This window comes from Phyllostomus hastatus, unplaced genomic scaffold (genome assembly GCF_019186645.2).
Source record: "Phyllostomus hastatus isolate PE091 unplaced genomic scaffold, TTU_PhHast_1.1 phas_scaffold_93, whole genome shotgun sequence".
Lineage (NCBI taxonomy): Eukaryota > Metazoa > Chordata > Mammalia > Chiroptera > Phyllostomidae > Phyllostomus > Phyllostomus hastatus.
The window spans coordinates 46,439,475-46,467,257 of NW_025334042.1; the positions used below are offsets into that span (position 1 = coordinate 46,439,475).

The 27,783-nt window shown below is 38.6% G+C and overlaps 2 protein-coding genes and 1 pseudogene across 2 annotated transcripts; 2 read left to right on the top strand and 1 right to left on the bottom strand.

Annotated features, from left to right (window-relative positions):
* The first annotated feature begins 6,412 nt into the window (after positions 1-6,412).
* Positions 6,413-7,345, top strand: LOC123813093 (taste receptor type 2 member 42-like). Its single transcript, XM_045830134.1, has one exon. The coding sequence runs from the start codon at positions 6,413-6,415 to the stop codon at positions 7,343-7,345; it is 933 nt and encodes a 310-aa protein (XP_045686090.1).
* A 7,796-nt stretch (positions 7,346-15,141) lies between these two features.
* SMIM10L1 (small integral membrane protein 10 like 1) lies at positions 15,142-16,214 on the bottom strand. The gene has a single exon (XM_045829938.1). The coding sequence runs from the start codon at positions 16,059-16,061 to the stop codon at positions 15,855-15,857; it is 207 nt and encodes a 68-aa protein (XP_045685894.1). The 5' UTR covers positions 16,062-16,214; the 3' UTR covers positions 15,142-15,854.
* On the top strand, positions 16,060-27,763 carry LOC123813094 (annotated as a pseudogene).
* The last annotated feature ends 20 nt before the right edge of the window (positions 27,764-27,783 follow it).

Consider the following 27,783-nt stretch of genomic DNA (forward strand, 5'->3'; position numbering starts at 1 on the left):
TTCTTACTGGGCCCTTTTATTCTGCTGAGGTCCTCACTAAGTTCCTTGAGCATCTCTATAACCAGTGTTTTGAACTTTGCATCTGATAGATTGCTTATCTCCATTTCATTTAGCTCTCTTTCCGGAGTTTTGATCTGTTCTTTCATTTGGGCCATGTTTCTTTGTCTCCTTGTTTTGGCAGCTTCCCTGCGTTTGTTTCTATGTATTACATAGAGCTGCTTTGACTCTGTATCTTTCTAGCATGGCCTAACGTAGTAGGTATCCTCCAGGGTCCAGTGGCACAGCCTCCCCTAGCACCCAAACTGCATACTCTTGGTATGGGCTGAGTATACCCTCCTCTTGTAGTGGAGTCTTGGTAGCTGTTGGCCAGATCAATGAAGGGATTTACCCAGGCCAGTCAGATGCAAAAACTGGCTGTGACCACTGACCACAAACCTCTGACCTCCGTGGAAGTTCAACTGTGCAGGGGCAGGGTGGTGGTACCCTAGGGTGGTGGTGGGGTCTATAGCTGTCTGCTGGGTGTGCTGGCCTTGAGGTTTTCTGGGTGGTGCAGGCCAAGGTCAGTTCTCACATATGTTTTGCCTAGGCCACCCTGAGATGGCTGCTACTTGGGTTGGGCTTGGATTTTTCCAGGCAAAGCCAGGCTATGAATCTAGGCTGGCTCCTGCTAGTGCCAGGCTTAGGGCTCATTGCCCTAACAGTTGGCTTCTGTTGCTTGTTTGAGAGGATTTAGGAAGGTATGAAGCATGAGCCAAGACCAGCCATTCATATGGAAAAGCATTTTGGGTGGGCCAGTAAGTTGGGTGGGGCAGAGTCTCTGGGGATCTCCAAGCAGTTTAAACAGTGTTAGCCTGATTGACAGAATCTCAGAATGGCCCTAGCTTGCCATCTCTGTCAGGGGGAAGGTTCAGTAAAGGGACAAAGGCCTTTGCTCTCTTTGATGCCAGACCCTTCAACATTTGCATCATAGGGGTAACAGAAGGAGAAGAGAAAGAGCAAGAAATTGGAAATCTACTTGAAAAAATAATGAAGGAAAACTTCCCTAATTTGGTGAAGGAAATGGACATGCAAGTCCACGAAGCACAGAGTGTCCCAAGCAAGATGAATGCAAAGAGGCCCACTCCAAGACACATCATCCTTAAAATGCTGAAGGTTAAAGATAAAGAGAGAATCTTAAAAGCATCAAGAGAAAAAAAGTTAGTTACCTACAGGGGAGTTCCCATAAGATTGTTGGCTGATTTCTCAAAAGAAACTTTGCAGGCTAGAAGGGACTGGAAAGAAATATTCAAAGCCATGAAAAGCAGGGATAATATTGCTCTACTCAGCAAAGCTACTATTCAGAATCAAAGGGTAGATAAAGAGCTTCCCAGACAAAAGAAAACTAAAGGAGTTCATCCATTATATTTTTAAAGATTTTATTTATTTATTTTAGAGAGGGGAGGAGAGGAAGAAAGAGAGAGAGAGAAACATTAATGTATGATTGCCTCTCATGTGACCCCTACTGGGGATCTGGCCTGCAACCCAGGCATATGCCCTAGACTGGGAATCAAACCAGTGACCCTTTGATTCACAGGCTGGCACTCAATCTACTGAGCCACACCAGCCAGGGCCCAAACCTTTATTATATGAAATGTTAAAGGGACTTATTTAAGAAAAAGTAGATCAAAACTATGAACAATAAAATAACAAAAATATGTATCTTTCAACAACTGAATCTAAAAAACAAACTTAGCAAACCAGAGAGAGACAGAATCATGGATACTGAGAACATTTTGATAGTTGCAAGATAGGAGGTGGGTATTGGGGAATAGGTGAAGAGGGGAGAGGATTAAGAAGTCCAAATAGGTAGTTACAGAATAGCCATTGGATGTAAAGTGCAATAGAGAAAATGGAGTAGCCAAAGAACTTGTATGAGTGACCAATGGACATGAACAATGGTGGGGGCACTGCTTGGGGGAAAGGGGGTTGCTGGGTAGAGGCGGACAAAATGGGAAAATTCAGGACAACTGTAATAGCATAATCAATAAAATAGAATTTATTTTCCTGATTTCTCTTTCTGATATTTTGTTGTTGGTACACAAAAATGCTTTTGAATTCTGAATATTGACTTTGTATCCTAATAAGTGGATTTGGCTGTTTTGCCAAATCCACTTATTAGGTTGAGTAGTTTTTGGTGGAGTCTATAGAGTTTTCTATGTATACTACCATGTCACCTGCAATCAATGACAGTTTTACTTCCCCCTTTCCAATTTGGATGCCATTTATTTCTCTTTCTTGTCTGATCACTGTGTCTAGGACTTCTAATACTATGTTAAATAGAAAATGGTGAAAGTAGACATCCTTGTCTTGTTCCTGATCTCAGTGGGAAAACTTTTAGTTTTTGCCCTAGTTCACTGTTAGTGGGAATGCAGACTGGTATAGCCACTGTGGACAACAGTGTGGCATTTCCTCAAAAAACTAAAAATGGAACTGCGTTTTGACCTGGAAATTCCACTGCTGGAATTGTACCCTAAGAATCCTGAAACACCAGTTCAAAGAACCTACGCACCCCAATGTCCATAGCAGTGCAATTTATAATAGCCAAGTGCCATGAGTAATTGAGTGGATCAGAAAACTATGTTTCTTTTACACAATGGAATACTACACAGCAGAAGGAAAGGGGGAGCTCTGACCCTTCACGACAGCATGGGTAGATCTGAAGAACATTATGCTAAGTGAAATAAGCCAGGCAGTAAAAGACAAATACCATACAACTTCACCTATAACTGGAACATAATCAACAACACCAACAAGTAAGCAAAATATAACCTGAGACATTGAAATAAAGAACAAACTGACAGTAACCAGTAGAGGAGGGGAGGAAGAACAAGGGAAAGAAGGGGAAGGGATGTCAAGGAACTTGTATAAAGAACCCATGGAAAAAAGACAATGGGGATGGAGTAGGATTGAGGGTTCTAGGTGGGGGTGGTTGGGGCAGGGGAGAGTTGTAGGAAGAAAATAAGGACAACTGTAGTTGAACAACAATAAAAAAATTAAATTAAAAATTGTAATAAAAAATTTTTTAAAAATGAAGCATGTAGGACAGTCTAGTCCAGGAGCTGAGACAGATATGTAGTTATTACAAGTTTTTAGAAATGTGATTATTAGCTTAGGCTTTGAATCCCACTCATAGCATATGATGCTTGTGATTTTTATACTTGTCATTACATCTTTCAGGTTGGGTTTCTTCTTCAGTGTAACTATGACTCAAGTATTCTTTAATGACTAAGTGTCTTCTGGTTGACTTGTTGCTATCTGGCTTTTATCAGCTGCTGAACCGTGCCTACCAGTGGAGTCCTCATCTCTGGTAGCCTTCTCCACCATTTTAGAGCATGTCTAAAAACATCAGAGATCTCTAGGGCCTTCTCACTCCACTGCCCCGATATCTAGAGTGTCCTACTCACCTCTAACTCTGTGGGCTGAAGTAGTTCTCTTTCATAATGAAAAGGATCCTACATCTTGCTAGACCTGCAAGTGTTTATGCTTCTGTATAACTTCTTGTTAGGTGCAAAAAGACTGGAGAGTGGTGTTGGTTATGTCAGTACTAGTACAGCAATCTTTCATGAGTTCATACACATGTCGTTAAATTCCCTCTAGTTTTTTAAGGAGTTTCTTTTCTTGCTTTTATACTTGTTTCACTAGTTAAGTTTCTTCTTCTTCTTTTTCTATGTTTCCAATAGGATTACCAACTAGGTTAGCACTCATTCCTTTAGCAAATATTTATAGAGGACCTACTATTTGCCAAGCCCTCCCTGTTTTAGGATTTGGAAATAGATCAGTGATTGAGAACAAAGCTGACCTTCCCTCATGGAGCTTCTGTGGTTGCCAAGGTTATGTAGGGTAAGTGCCTGATACTAAGTTTTTCATTGCTGAGGCATTGCTTTCAAAGACATCCATCTTGAACAAATATATTGCCAGCTGTATGACAGAGCTACGAATAACACACCTAGATAGGAAGCCAGGTTGCTCTAAACCACAAAGTTCCCCATTTAGAGAGTCTTGGGTAACCAAGGTAACTGACAACTTGAGTGACTCCACTTTTTCCTTCCTGGATCCTAATTCCCACTTGTATTTATTTTATTTTATTGTTGTTCAAGTACAGTTGTCTGCCTTTCTCCCTGTTCTCTCCCTCCCACCCCAGCCATCCCCACTTCCCTTCCCTGCTTCTACCACCCCTTGGTTTTGTCCATGTGTCCTTTATAGTTGTTCCTGAAAACCCTTCACCCTTTTCCTTCCATTAACCCCTCATACCTCCCCTCTGGTTACTGTCAGTTTGTTCTTAATTTCAATGTTTCTGGTTATATTTTCCTTGTTTGTTTGTTTTGCTGATTAGGTTCCATTTAAAGGTGAGATCATATGGTATTCATCTTTCATTGCCTGGCATATTTCACTTAGCATAATGCTCTCCAGGCCCATCCATGTTGTTGCAAAGGGTAGGAGTGCCTTCTTTCTTTCTGCTGCATAGAATTCCATCATGTAAATGTATCAGAGTTTTTTGATCCATTCATTTACTGATGGACACTTAGGTTGCTTCCAGCACTTGGCTACTGTAAATTGTGCTGCTATGAACATTGGGGTGCATAAGTTCTTTTGGATTGGTGTTTCAGGGTACTTACGATGTAATCCCAGCAGTGGAATTGCCAGGTCAAAAGGCAGATCCATTTTTAGTTTTCTGAATTCACCAATAAAGAGTGAACCTGAGAAACCTTGCTACCCCACCCTCAGTCCCAATAAAGGCTGCACCCCAAGTCTGCGTTATCTCTCTTTCTCTACTTGTGACTTCCTTGTGTAGCTATGTACACTGCAGGACTTGTGAGTAATAAATCTTGTTCTTTAAATTCCCTGATGGCTGGTGCTGAGGTGGGTCTTGCAATCATAAGAACCACAAGGGCTGGTCCAGACACAGCAATGGTTCTGCTGAAGAAATGCCTGGGGGTTCCCACCAGCAGTAGGGGTGCAGGTGAGTGCCTCAGGCACCAAAGTATCGCTATCGATGGCTGAGACCAACATGAAAGGTTATTTGTCAACAGAGTCCAAACTGGCTGAATTGTAAATGCATTTAAGAGGACCAATGGGCAAAATCCTGACTTGTTCCTGAAGAACCTTCATGGATTTCAGCTTGTGGGTGGAAAGATGTTTTTGCCTGAGTTTAAGCGTTGTAAAGCATGCATTCAGGAGCTCTCAGTGAATGCCAGTAATATATCCCAGACCAATTAAGTGAGGATCCCTGCGGGTAGCTCCTAGGCAGTATACAGGATTCAAACTTACAGCTCCCTAGGTAATTCCAATTTGCAGTCAAGGTTGAAAAATCATTGTATTAGAGTTACTTGTTTGTTGAAGCAAAAAAAGAAACTAAAATATATTTTACTTTAAATTAATTTTTATGGGACAATGAATTTTACCAAAAGTATAATTAATAAAAAGGAGAAACTCCTTCTCACCCTTGTTCCCTTTTATTTGCTCTTTTAAACCTTATATTTTTCTTACTCTCAAGTAATAATAGCTTTTTCAGAATCATATAGGTAACAATTTATTGAAAACACAGCTAAAAATGTCATGGTAAAAATCTTAAAGAGAGGTCTGATTTTTGTACTCTTGCATATGCTTTTACATCATTCTGAAATATCATTTCCCTTTTAATGTATTTTTTTGAAAAATACTAAAAAGCTTCCAGACCCAAGCTAGTTGTCATTATCTGGATGAAACTAGAATTAACTACTGACCATAGGTTTCTGTGGCACCCTCCTCTGTATCACAGTTGCATTTTGGTCAAACATCTGTCACATTTAATAGTAACAGTTTATCTAATGCTGCTTTTCACACTACTCTGTGAGCTCCTTTATGCTGCTCCCCTTTATGACACTTATTTCGTGTATTACAGTGTTTATAAAAAATGGATTTCATTATGTGACATTAATGAATCATGCCTGTATTGTAGAGGTTATTTTTAGAGAAATCTATTAAAATTAAGAAACTTGAATCCAAGTAGCATTGTGTTTCAACTGAAAAGGCAAGTGCAAATCAGTGGAAAGAAGCCTGTCTCATATTTGCATGTTTGCATACCTGACTTTACTTTTCCAGACATCCTCACAAGTGGAAGACAGCTGCGGGTGCCAGTGACGAGTGGGCACATTTACTGTTCAGTTTGGAAATTGGTAGCTGACTGAAAGTATGTTAAAGTTTCTCATTAAGATCTGTGAGGTGGGATCTCCTTGCTCGTGTTTCTGACCTACAACTGGAACGAAAGAGAAATCTCTCAGAAGACAAGAGAGACAGTATCTGAAAAGTATGAAATTGGATATTATTCTATAATCTCTGACAGCATAACAATCAGTGAAACATAATATCAGCTTTCTGGATTCCTTTTACAGAAATGCCATCTGGAACTAAAAGTATTCTTCTGATAGCTGTAGTAGGAGAATTAATAACTGGAATGTTGGGGAATGGGTTCATTGTACTAGTTAACTGCATCGACTGGGTGAAGGGTCAAAAACTTTCATCGGTTGACTGCATCCTCGCCAGCCTGGCTCTCTCCAGAATCACTGCTCTTTGGATAACAGTATTTGATTCATTTATAATGGCGTTGTGGCCACATCTATACACCATTGAAAAACTAGCAAACTGTATTGTCATTTTTTGGACACTATCCAATAACCTGGCTGCCTGGTTTGCCACCTCTCTAAGCATTTTCTACTTCTTTAGAGTAGCCAATTTCTCCCACCCCTGCTTTGCCTGGCTGAGGTGGAGAATTAGCAAAGTGCTGCTTGTGCTTCCACTGGCGTCTTTGTTTTCTCTGATTTTTAATCATGAATCAACAGATTTACTCCATCGTTTCTGGATTAATATCTCTACAAGATATGAAAAAAACTCAACATGGTCTTCAGATGTAATTAAAACTCTGTATGTTAAGAACATGATTGTTTCTCATTTTATCTACTTAATTCCCTTTCTTCTGTCGATGACCTCTCTGCTCCTTTTGTTTTTCTCCTTGAGGAGACATACCAGGAATGTGCAGATGAGCTCCAGGGACTTCAGCACAGAAGCCCATAAAAAGGCCATGACAATGGTGATATCTTTTCTCCTCCTCTTCATACTTAATTTTTTGTCCTTCGTATTGACAGGCTGGTGTTTCCTTACAGTGAAGAACCTGGAGGCCAACCTGGTTAACACATTAACATTCATCACGTTTCCTTCGGGCCACTCCTTTATCCTAATTTTGGGAAACAGCAAGCTGAGACAAGCTGCCCTGGGACTACTGCAGCATCTTAACTGCCACTTGAAAAGGGTGAAACCTTTAGCTTTGTAGACTTCTCCAGAATTTCCTATACTCCAAGAGAATTAAGTCAATGAGGAGACACTGAAGGGCCATTTGAACTGCTCTTTTTCTCACTGGATTCTTTTAGATACTAGTGAGCATCACAACTTGCCCTAGAATAGCCTACAACTAACTATCTACTCAACACTTTTTAAAAAAGCATCATTGTCATTATAACACTTGCTAGTAACAAAAAATATTTCAGACAATATAAATATAAATTATATGATGCAATGTGTATTGATTTTATATGTCCTCATAAATATTTATTATGTTTATATGTGAGAAAGACAAATGATTATTTAGAAATAAAAATCCCTTCGCTGGAGCAAGTGAAATATTTTTACAATATTAATTAAAAAATCTCATGACAGCAGACATAACTTTTAAAAGAAAGAAGCAGACTGTCATTAGGAATCCAAGCTAGAATAGATATTATCATTGGAGAGTAAATCTATTGAATTTATAAAAGGAAATTGAATAATTATTGCTCTGTGTATAATAATACTTATATGTTTCCTCTACAAGGATCAAAATCCTACCTAGACACCGAGTTTGTGTAGGGTGTGTGTGCACATAAAAATTGTATGGAACACTAGCATCCCTTGTCGAAGAGGACAAACATAACCAACTAACCTGGGATAAAAACAGAAAGCTTATAAAAATATTCCAATGTTTGTATAAGTTTTAGAAATGTTTGTGTGTATATATTGTGCTAAGTTGACTTTTATAGTAAAATAATTGGCATGAAATCAAAGTAGCTGAAAATGTATATAATCATAAGGCCAGCAGGTAGTAAAATTCTGCTTGCTAATGATATTATAATTTTGAATCTGCTTACAACATAATAATTTTAAAGACTATAATTGCAAACATATTTAAAAACTATCAATAATGGAGAAATCTTTGCTGGGGCTTACTGTTGTCATGATTTTTCAGTGATGGAAGCAAACAAAGATAAAGTAGAAAATATCAATAAGTGTTGGCTCTTGTGTGGGTTATTAGTTAATTTGGATGGGCCCGTAGGTTGCATCTGATGCTGGGAGGAGCATAAAAACCCTAAGGGTTTTGTAAAGTGTATTCTTACCCCATGCAACTATGCTCTGGGGTGCTCTGATGCATCTATGATAATAATGATGATGACACATGTATATCCAGACCTACACAAATGTGGGAGGCTGCTCTGCGTGGTGTGGGCCCAGCTCCCACTGGGAGATGCACAGGACCCACGCCCACGGACAGGTTTTCCCTTCCCATGGGGAATCAGGCCTGCAATGTACCTAGGTTGCTATGAGTCTTGCTTTTTGCTAAAACTCCCTCACCCAGAATTGAGAACATTTATTGCAAAGCAACTTCCTAAAAACCATGCTAAACCTTCAAAGGATGAGTGTAACCAGTCCAACTACTTTTGCCTTTTCATTTGCAAATATCCCTTTTCTGTGATGGGATTATCAGCGTCCTCTCCTTTGTTTTCTGTATAAGGTAACCACCTAAAGTGAGCCTGTGCATAGTTAATGACCTTCATGCAACATGCCCAGTAAGACAATAAAAGCTCATTGGAGTGAGCCAAGGCTTTTGCTCCTTTTGAGAGAAAAACCATGCTGTCCCTTTTCCTACACAGGACTTGGTAGTCCATGTGAATTTGTCTCATATTTCATCCATAGGGCTCAAATGTTTAGACTGTATTCATTATGCTGGAAACTATGTAAGAAATTTCCTTGGTGGGGGTGGAGGAATTGGATGAAGGTGGTCAAAACCTATAAACTTCCAGCCATAAGATAAATAAATACTGGGATGTAATGTACAGCACACTTAGTATAATTAACACTGCTTTATGGTATATTTGAAAGTTTCTAAGACAGTGGATTCTAATGTTCTCATCACAAGGCAAAAGAGATTTTTTTGTTTCCATATGAGATGATGGATGTCAACTTACTGTGGATAAGTCAAGCCATTATGCTGTACCCCTTAAATTTATATAGTGCTGTATGTTAATTATATCTTATAAAACTGACAGAAAAAATAAAAAGGAATTTCCTAATGACTGTAACTGGGATTATCTTACTTTAGGAAAGGTGAAATTCCGATCATACCAGCTATAATTAGGTTCACATGTTGAGGATAGTGTGGTTTGGATAGTACCCTTTTCAGAAAAAAGATTAAAGATGACCTTTTATTTTAATAGAAGTAAGCATATTTACATTTAAGATTTACATTTTACTGTTACTAAAGTTTTCTTTAATGACTAAGATTTTTTAAAAGATTTAAATAACTATGGACAGCTCTTGCTTCTTATGGCTGGGATTTTGCAGTAAATATCTCGTTAGGAGTAAGCCTTCACTTCTCACGTACCAGTTTTGGAGACATGAAGCTCTAAGAAGCAGAGGTCTATTCCTGCTAGTAGCACAGAAAAAATGACTGTTAAAAGATGAAGTCTGGGTAACAGGCTGGCCAGTGCCGACCAATGTAGTACATTCTCCCTAAAAAAACTGTAATTCTGAGACTAAGCCCTGTGCCTCCCCTCCCATCGGAAGGGGCTGTGTTGGAGACCTCAGTCATAACGCTCCGCCAGCTCCTGCTGTCACATCCACAAGTAGTCCCATGCAGTCTGGAAAGCATTGTATGCTACTCCGAGACCAAAATGTTGGAAAAATGATGGTCATAGGTGTTTGCCAATTACCCCTTCCAAAATAAACTTTTCTATAGTCTTGAAATAGTGGATTTTATTTTTTCAGTTTGTCCTCACCCGAGAACAGGAGAGTTGCAAATAACTGATTTCTAACGTCAGAAGAGGCTTATGTCTGAGCCCTGCCCCACACCTAGAACTTCACCTGAGAAGGTATTTTAGCATTTAGGTCATGTTGTCTCGGACTTCACTGAAAGCAAAGGTTTTGGTGGGAACACAGATGGTTCAATACAGACTTCAAAGAACGTAATGCTCATAGCCCAGGTGTTTTGTCAGCTGCTGCTGATTAACCTTCGCGTCCTCTGAGCCAGGGGCTCCTTCACTGAAGTGTAGACACGAGGGGGCCACCTGCAAAACCTGCACTTACGCCGTCCGCTCTTTTGCGGCATTGGTTACTGCAGTCTATAGGGATCTATGCTGTGCTGGATTGCCCAGAAAAAAAAAAAACAACATTTAAAAAACCCCGATCAGATGGTTGGTTTGATACATTCGGAAAAAAATTAGACCATATGTTTTTTGGAAGGGGGTGGTTATTTTCTGAAGTAAAAATCAGAGGTGACAGATAGGCAATTTTCAGTTTTAGCAATTTTGGGGGACCCAGTGTAGATATAGCTTCATAAAGCAGAGGCACTATCTTAACTTGTAGATTGGCACCTCCATTCCTTAGCCCCATGTTTAAATTAGTTTTAAAAATAATTTTTTCCTGTTCATATAGAGCTAGTCTGACCTTTGAATTTTAAGGCTTTTATTAATTACATTCCTCTTTGACTTCAGTTTAAGATGCTTTCTTTAAGAGTTTTCTTTTTCTCAATTAAAAAGCTACAAGTTTTCTGGAAGAACAGCTCTATTTGCAAATTAAATATTTTTGTTTATTCATTGGTTATAGTCTCTATTACTGTGTCAATGATTTCACAGCCAAGACATTCCAGGTATAGCATTTCACCAGTGACTTCTGCCTTTTGGTTTTGTGGTTTTTCTCATTTTGGTTCTTGTAAAAAGGTATACCCAATCTACTTCACTCAATATATGAATAACCTATATTCCTCTTTACTGTTCATTGATGCACTCCAATAGCTCACTGTGAAGAAATCTATGTACTTGGCACTTGAAAACAAGAATGGTCAAGAATTTCATGTTTGCTGCAGAACCCTAGTTTGGGCAGAAACTGGAAGGGATATCCTCAGATGAACTGCAAATGAAACTACTAAGAATTCCACAGGGTCTTCTTTTCATTTGTTGTAGGCACTCAATAATGTTCTTTGGCCTTTCAATGACCCCAAGAGCACGGATGAGATTTGTATTTGTGGGGATTAGGGACTTCAGCTGCAAAGATTCATGACATGGCCTGGTGGTAACCCTATTGGGCAACAGGCTATCAAGTGTTTTTGTAAAAACTGTAAGAAAATTCCACACTCATGGTAATCCAAGAGGTGGATTGATGTGACTCAATCCAACCCAAATGTTGGGGATTCTGACAGTTATTGCAGGGGTTCTTTCCTTGATCAAATCGCCTGGAAACTTCTAAGTCTTCTCTTCAGACTACTATCCAGGTTCAGTTTCTGGCATTACACTTTTCTCTCCCTCTCCTTTTATCCCTATATCCCTAAACCAGGGGTGTCCACTTTTGGCATCTCTAGGCCATGCTGGAAGAAGAGTTGTCTTGGGCCACACATTAAATACATTGTGACACGTTATCACACACAAAAGAGCTCATAATGTTTTAAGTAAATTTACAATTTTGTGTTGGGCTGCATTCTCAGCCATCCTAAGCCTCACGTGGCCCGAGGGCCGAAGGTTGGTCACCCCTGCAAACCTTCCATTCCCATCCCTTTCTGTCTCCATGTGTAAGTCCTATCTTCTTCTTGACCCTATCAAGTGCTATTGATGCTCCACCAAGAAAAGCCTCCACTGAGATACGATTGCAAGATTTTGTAATAAAATTTAGTCAGGCCTCCTGAGGCAGTGACAGGAACAGCTTCGAAATTCATGATTATCTGATCTCTACTTTCCATCCTACAGAAAGTGTCCTTTCCCGTATGCCCCATGCCCTCCCTTCCTCTCCCTCACAGAAAGGCCAAATGACTTTAGGCAGCACAGTATAAAACACTTGAATGTACACATCAAGTCATATTGAATATTTATAGTCTAATACATAAACCCTCAATAATTAAGATACTATTACCTAGGTACTACTTCTGTTTGAAAATCTGAGAAAAGGAACAGGATTACTCAGAATTCCTTAAATTAAAAACAAAACAAAACAAAACTGAACCCCCAGTCAAATGTATCTTTAGGAGTAAACTTGAGGTTTAATTGCAGTTTGGCCAGTCCCTATGACCTTGTGAGTTATTTAACCTCGTATGTCCCAGTTTCCTTCTCTGAAAAATAAAGTTGAAACTATCTTCCTTATAGGGTACATATGAGAATTATGATTTTAAATGTAAATAATGTTTCATAGTTCCTGGTATAAAACCTCAATAAATTTAAAAATGCTGATAGTGATATGCTCTTTTAGTCAAGTAATTATATGTATTCTTACTCTCAATTTTAACAAATTATTATTCCCTTTTAAATTATGTTACTATCAGTATTTCCCTTTCATAGTTAAAACTCTACCAGTCATTACTTCCCATCATTTTTATCAGTTACACTTCATAAACAAGTTTTTTTCTTTATTGATCAGAATTATACCACCTCTTTGCTTTGTCATGTTTGAAAAATCCCTGAACCAATCAATATTCACACTGGACTGAAAAATCTCAATTTATGGATAATTAAGTGGGCCACCTTATTATCAGGGGCAAATATATCTTTACTTCCTTTATTAACTAGTAACTATTTGTGGAAAAACCAACTAATTTGGCATTCACTCAACAATATTTATTATGTATTTTGCAATAGACAATGTTCTAGGGGAGACAGCAATGAACAAACAAAATCTTTGGCTTCGTAGACGTTACCTGAAAGGATGCCAAGAGGAATGAAATTACTCATAAGTCAGAATTGGTTTAGTCAGGGCAAAAATATTGCTTTCTCCCCTGGGAAACTTCACTTTGAGTTGTATCATGTGGGAAGAAAAATACACATCTAGGCTTAAGAACAACTGTGAAGAATAAATGTTAAACCAAGGAGCTTTCATTCAGTTCCCACTATGTATCTGCTGATACTCCAGACTGTACAACACAGCATTAGCTTCTTCAGTGTAACAGAAGACAGATGAAGAAAAAAGGTGGAAGGGGGGGTGGTCTCTGTAGCTGACCGTACCAGGACTGATAGCAATCACATTCTTTTATGTCACAAGCTGAGACATTAGTGCATCTAGAGAATAGTGAGGCCCCACATTTTAAGTCCCTTGGCATCACATTACATTTGTGACATTTTAGACTAAAATACCTTAGTTCTTGCACTCTAGCACAGCAATATGTAATTACCAAGGAGATTCTAGAAATCTTACTTCATATTAAAAAACCAGATAATTAATGATTAGACAAAAATAAGGCAACCTATGGAAATGGCATAGGTTGATATTAACACAACCCTTAGAGTAAAAGAAACAAACTCTCTAAACTAGTCAGAGGTATCTGGGAAAAACCTGATGGAAAAGGTGACATCTAAGCTTAGCCTCAAAACACAAGCAGTCACTGGGGAGGAGGGAGGGTAGGGTAGGGAAGACCGAAGGACGTTTAAGTAGAAAGAGGAGGACATGCTCAATAGTGCGGCTGGGGATGAGGAGTGAAGGGTAGGAAGAACAATTACCAATATCCAGACATGGTGCCGGATGGGGTGCTTATTTTAGAACCCTAGAGCATGGCTGTTTGTTTGTTGCACATAATTAGTGAAAATATAGAATAGTTGGTAGATAATAGCTCTTTTCAGCTCAAAGTTCTCACCAAAATCTTCTTGGAGGCTCTTCCTCACACCCCCAGGGCTACTACCCTACAGAACTGAAGGACTGAAAATCTCCACTGGAAAAGCAGGCATTCCATGAGTGAGTTTTAAGTTTTATTTGTATGTTGAGATACGTTACAACAAATAGTTTATTGTGTGTATACCAAGCACTAAAGCAGGCTTATTTTTAATTCTCAGACTGGCTGGCCAAGTCTGAGGAAATATTTAATAGCTGAGGAAACCGGGGTTGAGGCAGATGAATGGACTCACCTAAGGCCACAAAATCAGAGCATGCACTTTAATAGGGGTCTGCTAATTAAAAAACCTGATCCTTTCACCTTGGTGGTTCTTAGCCCATGGTGTACACTTCAATTATCTTAAAAATGAACTTAAATGAAATTTATTTAAGTTCATTTTTAATCAAGTAACTACAGACAGTTCAGGAAAATGAAAATAATACTGTTAGACTGGTGGTGGGAAACAGCAACCCTCTACCTTTTCTCTACCCATCTCCGTTTTCTCCAGACAACCACTTTTAACCCTTGGCTGTTTCTTATTGCAGTTTTTAAAAAATGTAACATGTTCAATACTGCTTTTTGTCTGATTCTCCCCCATGACACACACCTCTCCTCTCCAGCACCCCACATTACATAATAACTTGTTTTATCTGTTTGGTGTTCACATAACTATGACTGACTTTATGCCTAGTAGTATTTGCAGTTGATGTATGCAGTGTAGTTCTTTTAACAATTTATTTTTCCTGGGGTTGATAACACCCTCAGCTTTTTCTTATTTTTTAAAATGTGCAGACCACTATCTAGACTCCCCAAAACACTAAAAATCTCTTGCCTTTATATTCCAACACACCAGGTAGTCTCAGTTTTTCTTTTTGAGACTCCACCTGACTCTCCATCTTGAGGCATTTCTTACTGACTTCCGGCTGTTCTCTTCTACTCTCCTCCCTGATTAATAGTGTTACATTGCTGTTTCAGCGACTTTATGGCTATTCTCTAATAAATCACCATTTTCCTCATTACTGAGACTGTATCTTTCAACTTCCCCCTTTATAAGGACACCCCTCCCATTCCATTTACTTTCCCCTCCTCCTTTTAACATCCCCACTTTTACGAAAACTGTACTTTTTCATTATCAATGCTGACATTTGCTTTCTAGTAACCATAATTATTCTCTTAAAAAAAGACCATATACAACATTTATATAAATTATTATGATTATTTAAATGTTATTCATTAAATAGCCAAGATTTGTGCTGTAACTGGAGTTTCTTCTCTTTGGCACCACGGTCTTGAACCATGCTACTCACAGGAACACTGAGACAGAGTCCATTTTCTTACACTCCAACCCTCTGTTCAAAACCCTGCAGCATTTTACAGTGTTTGGTATTAGAAGGATGCTTTTCCAGTAGTTTTCTTTTTCCACTGAAAATTTGATGGTCAGTTTTTCTCCTGTGGGATTAATATATAGCTTCCCCATTATAGCCTTAAAATCTTTTGCTTCTTAGTCATTCAATATCTTGCTTACAATCCAATCTTCACGAAATTTATGATCTCATTTTAATCTCAACCCCGAACTTGTAATCTTTTTCCTGAAAAACGTAGTAGTCCCCCTTCTTTATAAAACATCCCGTTCGTCCTAATTTTAAGGATGCAGAGCTTCTTAAATACTGTCGTGGGCTTTAATTAAATTCTTCACTGTTCCTGGAAAATCCCGTAGGTCCTCTGCCTTGTCACAGCAGGACTTCGGCAACCGTCTGCGGAGCTTGGCTGAGAGCTGTGAGGGCCACCGCAGAGGGGGACTCTCGCGAGACGGAGGAGGCCCTAACCGCAGCTCCACTCTGCTCCGCAGTCCGGCCTCCTGGGAGTGCGCCATTGCGCTGGCCCGCAGACCGTTAGCGTAGCCGGGGCTCTAGAAATGTACCTGCAAGCGAATGTTGAGGATCACCGAGCCCGCGACGTAGAAATACGGAAAATTCGTGCGCAGCTGCCAGGCTAGCTCGAAGAAGGCGAGCAGGGTGCGGGAGAGCCCCTTGCAGAATACCCCGTAGGAGGTGGGGGCCGCGGCCTGGCTCGAGACCCCGAGGACCAAGGAAGATGGAGCCGCCGCGATAGCCATGGTGTCGCTGCTTGGCGCCGAGGGTCACCGCAGGCCCCGCAGACCCCGACCGGTGGCCAGGCCGCGAAGGGCGAAGGGTAGGGGGCACTAAACGGTGGCTCTTCTCCCTCGGCGCCTGGGTCTACAGCCGCTTCCTCCCCTGTGGCTCCGCCCCTTCCTGTCTGCAGCTCGTAATAATAGTTAGCTTACGGTTTAACATATAATAGTGCAAGACAGTTATTTATATATATGCCATACACATTATTTCACATAACATCTATGACAGCCATACAGATATAATTTTCATTTTAAAATGATAGAAAGCTTAAAAGGGGAAATACAAAATAAGTACGTTAATGTTTGGGAGTTAACAAGATCTATTCCTATGTTCTTCTCTGGACTTTTTATATTCTAAAACATATCCTGGAATCGAATTTTCTTGTATGTCTAGAAAAAAATATATACGTATTTACAATTACTATTTACAACGTATTTATAATTTTGCAATGTTACAATAAAATCAGTGCAATTTTTAATGTGCTAAATGCCACCAGGAAACATCACAAACTTTTGTTCTTCAGGAATTGTTCATTAACTGTACTAATCACTTATTGTTATTTACAGAAAATTTTGCTCATAAATTAGGAAAACTTTAAAAGGCCAGTCCTGGGGTGGGTGGGGGAACTGACTGAGGAACAATAGGCAAAATTTCTCACCTGTAAAATATTTGTGTTTATAGAATCCAACAATATTAATTTTAATCCTTTCCCCTCCCTCCCTTCTTCCTTTTTTTCCTTCTTTCCTTCCTTCCAGTAGAGGTGAAATTCCTATAGTAAGATCTGAAACCTGTAACGTGCAGGTTGTGTTCTTAATGCTCGAATTGGTTTTTATTTTTCAGGTTTTCCTGTGTATAGAGTTAAGTATTTCTTTATAACTTCACTTGCAGTTATAAAGAAGCATTCCCTTACTTTGACCTAGAGAATGTTTAAAAAGCCCGGCTGTCTTTAAAGTTACATGGATGGATATAGTAATATTGTTGAGAAAAATAAAAATGGAAGATGTAAAGATTCAAATCAAGGTCTGTGGGCCAGTCTGTCAGAAAATATTTAAAGGGTGTTTTAAACTTACTTTTTTCCATAAATTTAATCCATCTTTTCAGAAAAGTTTTACTTAATAAGCTTTTGATATCTGCTATACTTTGTTAATGTAAACATCCTTGCATGCAATATTGAATATTTTTATGGCATACATTGTGACCTAATATAATGACAAAAACTGTCAGATTTTTAAAAACAGCTAAATCAAATTTTAGCTTTATTAATTACAGAAACTGACATTTTTTCCTGTTTTTAGATTTTCATAGAACAAACAGGAGTTAAATTATTTTTCCTCAATCATGAACAGGCAGCATTAGAAAAAACAGTATTATTACTCCTTAGATAATATTTTAATGGTAGTAGCTGGCAACCCCCCTTTTTTGAGCTTATGTATAAGGCATTTATTTAGGGATAAGCGTTTTTCTCAATAAAGCCTCAAAGTTATCCCCCTCAAAGTATTTATTATTTGTCTCTAATAGATACAAAATTTAGAGGAATAGATGGTTAAAATAACTTTAAGGCTAGCACAGTGGTATCTGAAAAAAAAAAGCTAAACTAATGAAACTAAAAGGAATAGATCTTTACTAAGATGAAACACAGTTCAAAACAAAATAAAACCAAAGCAAAAAACATGTCTAAAATGGGATTATTTTGAAATGTAAGATACACATTTTAATTTATTTTTAAGGTTTCATTTATAGTTTTAAAACAGGACATGTGTACGTCTGATTAAACAGCATAGCCGACACAGACCAAGTGTACACTGGTATGCTTTGGAGAACACTTTGATATGCTGAGAGTACTACTGGTTCAGGCAGACAGTAAGAGTAAGTAATAGTGCTCTTTGGGGAGAGCAGTCGTGATCCATAGGGTTGGTAACAAAGGAGTCTTGTGGACACTATAGTGGGAACAACTCCCTAGTACTGACATGCGAAGTTCTAGATCTCCATGACAGATGGCCCAACTCATCAAAACAGCCTCCCAACTTGTCTGGCAACTGCAGGTGGCATGCTGGAGACAGGGATGGGGGGACTGGACCCGGTGAAAAGCTGTGAAGAAATGAGTTCAGGCAACCATCTGTGTTTATAGACATACACCCCACCAAAGGGCATTAGTCTGACCATGGCCAAAGGGTCCAAACGTGTTTGTGAATATGGTATTATGTTAGTTGGAGTTCTTATATGAAGAAACAAAACAACTCTGCCTGTTTTAGATAACATGTTAAAGAAGATTGAATAACTTGGAGAATCTGTAGTCTGGCTGCAGAATGAGGTCACGGGGCTCTAAAATTACCCACAATACCACAAATCACTGCAGTTTGATAGAGTGAAGTTTACACTGATGCCCCATTGCAGAGAGAACCAGCAGGCTGCTCTGCAGACAGTGTAGACAGTTGATAATGACAGTCAACAAGCATAAGCTAAAACCCCACAAGGATGGGCTGGATAATGTCTATCCTTGTTCCTGCTGACCTTGGTGACTAAGGTGTCCTGAAGGAGCCAGGGACATTTGTCATGAAATTGAATGTACACAGCTAACCCAAGATTTACGAAGACTAAAGTGGATCCAGAGTGTAGGGAGAGCAGTTGTAGACACTGCTGCTTCTTTATGTTAATGAGGCAAATCAGCAGATCAGCAACAAAGTGAGTGCTGAAGTTTCAAATGTAGAAATATTTTACAAGTTTCTGTTTACTTCTGCTGCTTGGAGTCTCAACCTCAAGGATGGCCCAGTACCTCCTTACAGAGCTTCCACATGATTAAGCCAGGCCTATCCTGCATAACCTCCCTTCAGATTAACTTGAAATCAACTGATTTGAGACCTTAATTATATCTGAAAAACCCTCCCCAGCAGTGCCTTAACTATGATAGCTTGATAACTATGATAACTTGAATGGATAACTTGGAAAAAGTATGAGCATGCTACAAACGGGCTGTCACTTCACTTCTGCCCTTGAGCTGTCCTGAGAGATTCTCCCTTGTAGGACATCTTATGCAGGAACACACTAGAAAGGGAATTCTAGAGACTGCAGCTCATCCTAGCCTAATTGGCACATCAAAAAGCTATTTCAGAGGCCTTCATAATTTCACAGGAGCCTGGGAAAATATTTCAATTTAGTTTTCTAAAATGAGTGGTCTAATAAAGCATGGTTTGAGGATTCATTCCTGAAGTGACTAAAAATAATAATTGTCCGATATAGTCTGCTTCTTCACTCCACATTCACCTTTACTCTACATTTAAAATTTACAAAAAGTCCCTGCTCCCATCTAACAAAAGAAGCTACCCCCCCCCAAATTAAGTGTCTATTTTGCCTGAAAAAATCACATCAAGACTTAGCATCTTAAAACAGCAGTTATCACCATGATTTCATGGTTCTTAAGTCAGGAATTCAGAAATGAGTTGAGTGGTTTGGCTCTGAACCTCTTATAAGGTTGCTGTCAAACAGTGGTTAGAGTGCATCTCAAAGGCTTCTTCCAAGTGCCTGTGCTAGGAAGACTTGAATAGCTGGGGCCTGGAAGACCTTAGCCATCTCAATTCTATTTCCATTTGGTTCTCCACATGGTATCTCTAGCATTGTGACTCAGGTTTCCAAAGGCAGATGTCCCAAGAAAAATCAGCTTTTCAACTTAGTCTAAGAAATTAGTTACTGGGTGCCTATGATCTGTATTGAAGGGTAGGGGCATTAGACTCCACTTATTTATGTAAGCTGTGTCAAAGCATTTGGTCATATTTCCAACCACCAAAATCATAGATCTAAAAATATACTCACTTTTCCAATTTTATCCTGATTCAAATCCATCATCTCTGGACAATGCCATTTGTCCATTATTTACATCATGACTCTTCTGCCATAGTCTATAATCTATAGACTATACTATAAAACTAATGATCACCAAATAGCTTACATGAAATAATGGGGAAAAAAAGGAAACATGCAAAGTAGTAAAAATGTATACACAACGTATTTCATTTAGAGTAATAACCAAATAGCTCCAACAGTTCCACAAATATTATTTATAAACTAGATAAAGTATAAAAAGCAACTATTTGAAAGTACTGGAGAATGATCCATGAAGATGATATTGGGGAGGAGCCAACACTTGGAAGAAGGGTACAGAAGGAAGTGAGTTTCCTGTTTTTATCGTTGGCCGCAGTTTGCACTATGCACAGTGGCTAATATTTCAGTAGGAAACCTATAGACTTACTGGGTTGAAGAAACAGAGTTCAGGGTAATAAGAGCAGCAGGATCTCAGGGGAACACCTGAGAAAGAAAATGGTGAGAGAAGGGTAGGCCCACCTCCCAGTTTGAACTGGTACTAATCTTTTGCTGAACCATGTACTATGGATGGGGCAGACTCCAAGAAGGACAGCCAAACTACCGTAACTGTACTGACATTTCAGCTCTTATCAATTACATAAAAGACAGAGCAAGAAGATTTAGTACTATAGGACAAAATTACTCTTTTTTCTTGAAAGCCAAAAATACATTTCATTATTTTACATTACAGTCATATTCCTTGTCTATTCTTATTCCCAGCATAGCTCAAATTAATTTTAAAATTCCAATTTTAAGGGTTCCAATCAAGATGGTGGCATAGGTAAATGTAGTACTCTAATCCTCTCTCAACCACATCAAAATTACAACCAAACTAGAGAACACCTATCATTCAAAACTGTGTGAAATCTAGCTGAACAGAAATCTTACAACTAAGGATATAAAGAAGAAGCCACATCAAGACTGGTCAGAGGGGCAGAGGCTCACAATGGGCTACCTTAAGGGTGAAAGGTCATAGCCCCACACTAGGCCCCCTCTGCCCCCCACCCAGGGTTCCAGTGCTAGGAAGAGATATTTCCATAACTTTTGGTTGTAAAAACCAAATTAGATTATGGCTGAATTAGACAGAAGGCTTCTGGAGCCCAGATGTTCCTCTTAAAGGGCCCATGTGTGGACTTTGTTGAACTCAGAGTTCCGGCGCTGGGGCACTGGGATATATGGATAGGAACTGAGTAGTCTGGCATTTGGATGAGAGCCGCAGAGGCATCTTTCTTCCAGACAGAAGTGCTGGGAGAGGCCATTGTTACTTTATTGGGCCCTTTTTCTACAGACGCTTTTCTTGGGCACCATATCTGAGTCTCCATCAACCTGGCTAACACTGTTTACCCCACTCTGGAGATTCCCTGAGACCCCGCCCTGCTCAATTTTCAGGCCCAACCCAAGTCATTTTCAGTGGCTTTTCCATATAAATAGCATCTCTTGGTTCATGCTTCAGACTTTCCTAAAATCTCTCAAATAAGCATCATCTGGCCTCAGTATACTTCATACCACTTGCTAAGTGGCCCTAGGCCCAGCACTAGCTGAAGCCATCCTTGGGTCACAGCTTGGCCTCTCCTGGGCACCTCCAAGCCCATCATAGTAGCAGCCATTTGCAGATCATATTGTAGTTCATACCAGGTGGACCTGGATAGAGCACAGGTATTTTCTGAGTTTGGCCTACATCTCCCAGGACACCCCAGAGCCAGGACACCCGATGCATAGCTTCAGACTATGTCAAAGCACCACCCTTCACCACAAGGGAGACACTCAAGGAGCAGACTTAGCAGGCTCCCGAGCATTGCTGAAGTAAGTCCTGCTTTGGGGGTCAGGTTCTGCACAGCTCATTTTCCACATGGTCACAGCCAGTCCTTGCCACCAGTCAGTCTGAGGGTAAATTTCTTCAGCTGAGGTGCTAAAATCAATCAAGGCTTAACAACAACAGGAGGAAATACACAGCCCACAAAGGGGGCACACCTGGTGTGCCCAGCTCAGGTGATCTGTGATACAGGACCTTACAGGATACCTGCTACATAATACCACTCTACTAAGCCCCACAGGTATAGAAGCTTTATCTAACACATAGAAACAAATACAGGGAAGCTGCGAAAATGAGGAGACAAAGAAACATGTCCCAAATGAAAGAATAGAACAAAACTCCCGAAAAAAAACCCTAAACAAAATAGAGATAAGCAATCTACTAGATGCAGAGTTCAAAATGCTCATAAAAATGCTCAATGAACTTTGGGAAGAGTAGATAAACTAAGTGAAAACTTCAACCAAGAAATAGGAAATGTAAAGACAAAGACAGAAAATATTAAAAAAAAGTCAGAAATGAGGATACATTAACTGAAATGAAGAATATATCACAGGTAATCAAAGTAGAGTAGATTAAGCTGGGAATCAAATCAGTGATTTGTAATTAAGGGAGCAAAAACACCCAATCAGAAGAGCAAAAATAAAAAAAATTATTGAGAATAGTGTAAGGAAACTCTGGGACAATGTCAACATTTGCACCACAGGCATGCCAAAAAGAGGAGAGAGGCAGCAAAAAATTGAAAATCTATTTGAAAAAATGATGAAAAACCTCCTTAATTTGGTGGAAAAACAGATGTACAAGTCCAAGAAGCACAGAGAATACCAAACAAGATGAACCAAAAGAGACCCACACTAAGACACAACATAATTAAAATGCAAAAGGTTAAAGATAAGCACAGAGTCTTATCTTTAAAAAGCAGCAAGAGAAAAGCCGTTAGTTACCTCAAAGGAGCTTCCATGAGACTGTCAGCTGATTTCTCAACAGAAACTTTGCAGGCCAGAAGGGGTTGACAAGAAATACTCAAGGTGATGCAAAACAAGGGTCTACAACTAAGATCACTCTACCAAGCAAAGCCATCATTTAGAATCAAATGACAGATAAAGAGCTTCCCAGACCAAAAAAAAAAAAGCTAAAAGAGTTCATCATCATCAAACTAGTATTATATGAAATGTTAAAAGGTCTTCTTTAAGAAGAAGAATAAGAGATCAAAACTATGAACAAAAAATGGCAATAAATACATATCTATCAACAATTAAATCTAAAAATCAAAATCAGAAGCAGAACAGAAACAGAGTCATAGATACAGAGAACATTTTGGCAGTTGTCAGAACAGAGGATTGGGGAGATAGGTAAAAAAAAGTTAAGGGATTGGCAAGTGCAAATTGGTTGTTAGGATAGTTGTGAAGATGCAAGTATAGCATAGGGAATATAGTCGATAATACTTTAATAACTGTATCATGTTAGATGGGTGTGAGATATATTGGGGTGATCACTACATTATGTAATGTCTTATCACTGAGGTGTATACATGAAACTGGTAAAATTTTGCCAAACGTAATTTAAAAATTAAAAAATGATTTAAAAATCAACTGACCATGATGGTGAGTGTTAATATCAGAATTTCAATTGTTTTTCATTCATATATATGTCTGTGGTTGGTTAATCAAGTAGTACCCTATCTTTATTAATATAGCTTTGTAGCAACTTTTGAAGTTAGAAACTATAATCCTCCAGTTTTGTTCTTAAAAAAATTTTTTTTTAGCTATTGTGAGTGCTTTATTTCCATGTACATTTAAGGAAAGTATGCACTTTCTGCAAAAATAGCCTTCTGGGATTTGATAGCGATTGTGTTTAATAAACAGATCATATAGCTGTTCATCGAAAAACTCCCCTCTTAACTAGACTTTAGTTCACTGGTCCTCCTTCCTTACATAGCTCTGTGATGCACTGAAAACATGATTTTGACAATTTATTCCCCTTGGTTGCTTTAGCAGGAAATCTCATCTTTTCCTACTGCTACATTGTACTCATAAGTGGAAGTTCTCCCAAGTTAACTTTGAAGCATCATATAATACACAATCAAATGGGTAAAAATCCTCAGTGCCTGTTGTCTGTACCAGACAGGCACATGAAAGCACTCTACTCAAACAGTATACTTCCTCCTCACAAAGACCACCAGAAAACTCATCATGGTTACCTGATTTTTTACTGGTGATTATACTCAGGCAGAGAGTGGCTTTAAATGAGAGTCCAGGATCACAGATATACAGAACAGAATCTTAATCTTCCTTTGACACAGTCCAGTTCTAAGCTTGTCCTCTAAAACAATACATATAAAAACTGAAAAACCATGATTATAACATTTATTAATCATAAAATATTAAGTAGTCAGAAATAAATTAAACAGAAAAAAATAAACTGAATTTTTGTATATAGAGAAGTCTAGACACTTCAATGGAAACTAGATGTTCTTTTAAAGTTCCCAAAGAATATTTATAATATTTCTGAAAATTTTAACTGAATAACTAGTATTTAAATATTAAATAGACACAGAAGAGAAGCTTCATCAAGGCCCTAACATGAGAGATATGTTTGACATCTAAAAAGCCTGACTGAAATAAAATGGATTTCAACCTAGATGTCTTCACTAAGTTTCATTTTTTATTCAGAAAATTATGGAATAATAATCCCTTCCATGTATGAAATATGCAAATGTGTGTGTACATGTTTGGGTACTTATGAGATTATAGACATTAATTATACTTAAATGTTAGTTATTAGCAACCCAATCTTAGTGAGCATTGGCCATGCTGAGGTAGGTACTCAAGAAAACCTTAGACTCCTTCATAAAACTGACATTAAAAAGAGAAATGTAACAGGGTGTAGCCAAGAGCCTCAAATAGGGATTTGTAATAGGGTCCAGAAGAGCTTGGAAATAATTGGCTCCACACCACAGGGCCACACCTGCCCAGAATGCTGGCAGCTGTGGCCAATTGTGGGAGCAGCCGGCAATGGAGCTGTAGAGGAAGATTCGTGCTGGGATTTAAACGGAGGCATGGAAGCCATTAGGTGTCTCTCTTTTTGGGACCACGCGTCTGTCTGGGACAACGCAGCATTGGTGTTTTGGTTGGGACCATGCGGCTTGGGTGAGAGTCAGGACCACGAGACTTTGGAAGTGTTCCCTTTTGCCACGTGGAGGGTGCCAGGAGGACTCTGTGCATTTGTGGGGAACTTAGGTTTGTGTTATTTAAAATAAATAATAAATTCCTTTCCATTTCACTGATCTCTGGTATTAAGAGACATCTTTCCTCAGGTGGCAGGCAAAACGAACCCAGTAGGAGGGGAGGAACCTTGTGAGAAAAAGGGGGGGTCTTTTATATCATTCAGCCCCCCCCGCCACACTCTGTTCTGTAACAGAAACACAAAAAGGAGGGATAAATGGAGATGGAGACTTGATGGTTTGTCTCTGGTTTCAGAGTGGTTTCTGGTTTCAAACCAATCAGACTGGTTTGTATTGTCTTCATTTAAAATGGAAAGCTAAAAGAGTGGTTCTCATGATACTGTTGGGCACCTTGGTCTTCTTGGTTTGTTACCTTGCAGTGGTGAGCACAAAGGAAAACAAATAAGATGAATGAATATGAAGGAAACCTCACTTGGAAGATCAAATTGAAAGACATTGTACACATTTCGAACATGACTATATTCACAATTGTACATTTCAACCATTTACCATGCCCCTGACAACTTTCCTGCTGTTGATCTTTTCCCTGTGGAAACATCTCAAGAAGATGCAGCTCAGTGGCAAAGGATCCCAAGATCTGAGCACCAAGATTCATGTAGAGCCATGCAAATTATCATCTCCTTTCTCTTGCTATTTGTCATTTACTTCCTGGCTCAAATCACCTCAGTGTGGAATTCTAATACCTGTAAAACAATTCAGCTGGCATGTTTTGTTGGGTTCTTGGATTTCCGTATTCTTCAGGGAACTTATCCTAATTTGGGTGAACAAGAAGCTAAGACAAGCTATTTTGACATTTCTGTGGCAGCTGAGGTGCTGGCTGAAAGAAGGAGAGTAAGTGGGGAACCACGTGTCTTCTGGAAGAGAACAAACTGGTGGAGTCTGTTACATTTTGTAGTTCCTGTTGCATTCATCAATGTGTATAGAATTGGATACAGTATACCTAAAAAGCTTTTACTTCAGCTTATCATAAATTATATATGTGTGCATGTTTGTGAAAAATACAAGAAAGATTATAAGAATGCCATATTAATTCTTTTCATGTAAGTAATCTAATTTTACAAAATAGTGGAAGAAATTCCTCAGGATTAAGAAGTCATGTGTGGCCCTGGCTGGTGTAGCTCAGTGGATTGAGTGCGGGCTGTGAACTCAAGAGTCACAGGTTCGATTACCAGTCAGGGCACATGCCTGGGTTGCGGGCCAGGTCCCCAGTGGGGGGTGTGCAAGGAGCGAACAAACACTGATGTTTCTGTTTCTCCCTCCCTCCCATTCTCTAAAATAAATAAATAAAAATAAATAAATAAATAAATAAATAAATAAATAAAATCTTAAAAAAAGAAGTCCTGTGTTTCACATACTTATTTTGTTAACATCTTACAATTAAAAATTCATGACCTATGTTTATGTATTTTTAAAGACTGACAATTCATCTTAGGAAATCATTTCTATTTCCTAATGCAATTAACACCACACATAGATACTAGAGTATGTTTACATTTTTGTTTGAAACTCCAGTGTTTGGAATGGTAAGAATATTCATTCTAAATCATGTACTGAGGATGGATGTTTGGGGTAGATATTGTTCCATGATTTTATTACGGTTAAAAGAGAGCAATCAGACTGTTAAGAAAAGATGTTGATAATGAAATTAAAGAGTGACAAACATATTTAGAGTATTTTATATACAATACAGTCAACAGTACTAGAGATTATTAGACTTAATACAAATAGTTGAAAAGCTTAAAAAATCAAGTTCTATAATAAGGATGAAGAAAAGAAAATTATGACATGTTAATGCTGCTATGGTTCCACATGCAGTTAGAAAAGTCATTTCTTACAGCTTTTGAACTCAGAAGACCTTTTTTTGAAGTTGGAAACTAATGTTAGTTTATTCATTTTACTGCCAAACCACCTTTGGGTCCCCAAATTACCAGTATTCTTTATCTTGTGACCTAAAAATTCCTTTTAAACTTGACAGGTAGATTTGAATCTTCCTATATAAAAAATATGCTTGATATGTGAATAGTAATAATTATGGTACCTAAGTCAATGACTTTTCTGGATATATGAAAATCACTACTTATGATATCTATACAATAATTATAAAAATGTCTTCAGTATCTGTTTTTATTAAAATCTTGTCAAAAATAGTAAAATAAAAAGTATGTTGACATAAATTTGGTAGCAATGTCTATCATAGGAAAGAAATGTATCATCTTCAACAATTGAATTTACAAAGCTATATTATTCTTAGTATTAAGAAATTTTAACATTATCTATACCTTAAAATAAATCTTTCCCAATTGTGAATTTTTCATTATTTTCATCATATGTCTGCTGCAGTAGAATATAAGCATTATAATGTGGGATAATGTCTATCCTGTTTCCTGCTGACCAGCCCAAAGACAGTTCATGAAATGACATTCTAAGGACTAAATCAATAGATCAATAAACTATATTAGTGCTGGAAAACCAATGACAACAAAACCCATCACAAAATCTGCAGGCAGCTTACTTCCTAGTTTTGCTTCTTCACCCTGCAAAGAAATGCCTCTAAAGAAATCTGTACATGCTCAGTTCCCATCACTGCCTAAGACTGGGGAAATGAGCTGCCGTCACAAATCGGCTCCAAAACACAGAGTGACTCATAATTTAGTCAAATTATGACTAAAATCATAATGTGATTTTAGTATTGTTTTTCTAACAGCCCTGATGTGTCTGAGGAGCCTCTGTATGCAGTTACCTGGGAATCAGGCTGATTGCAAGCACGGCATCTTGA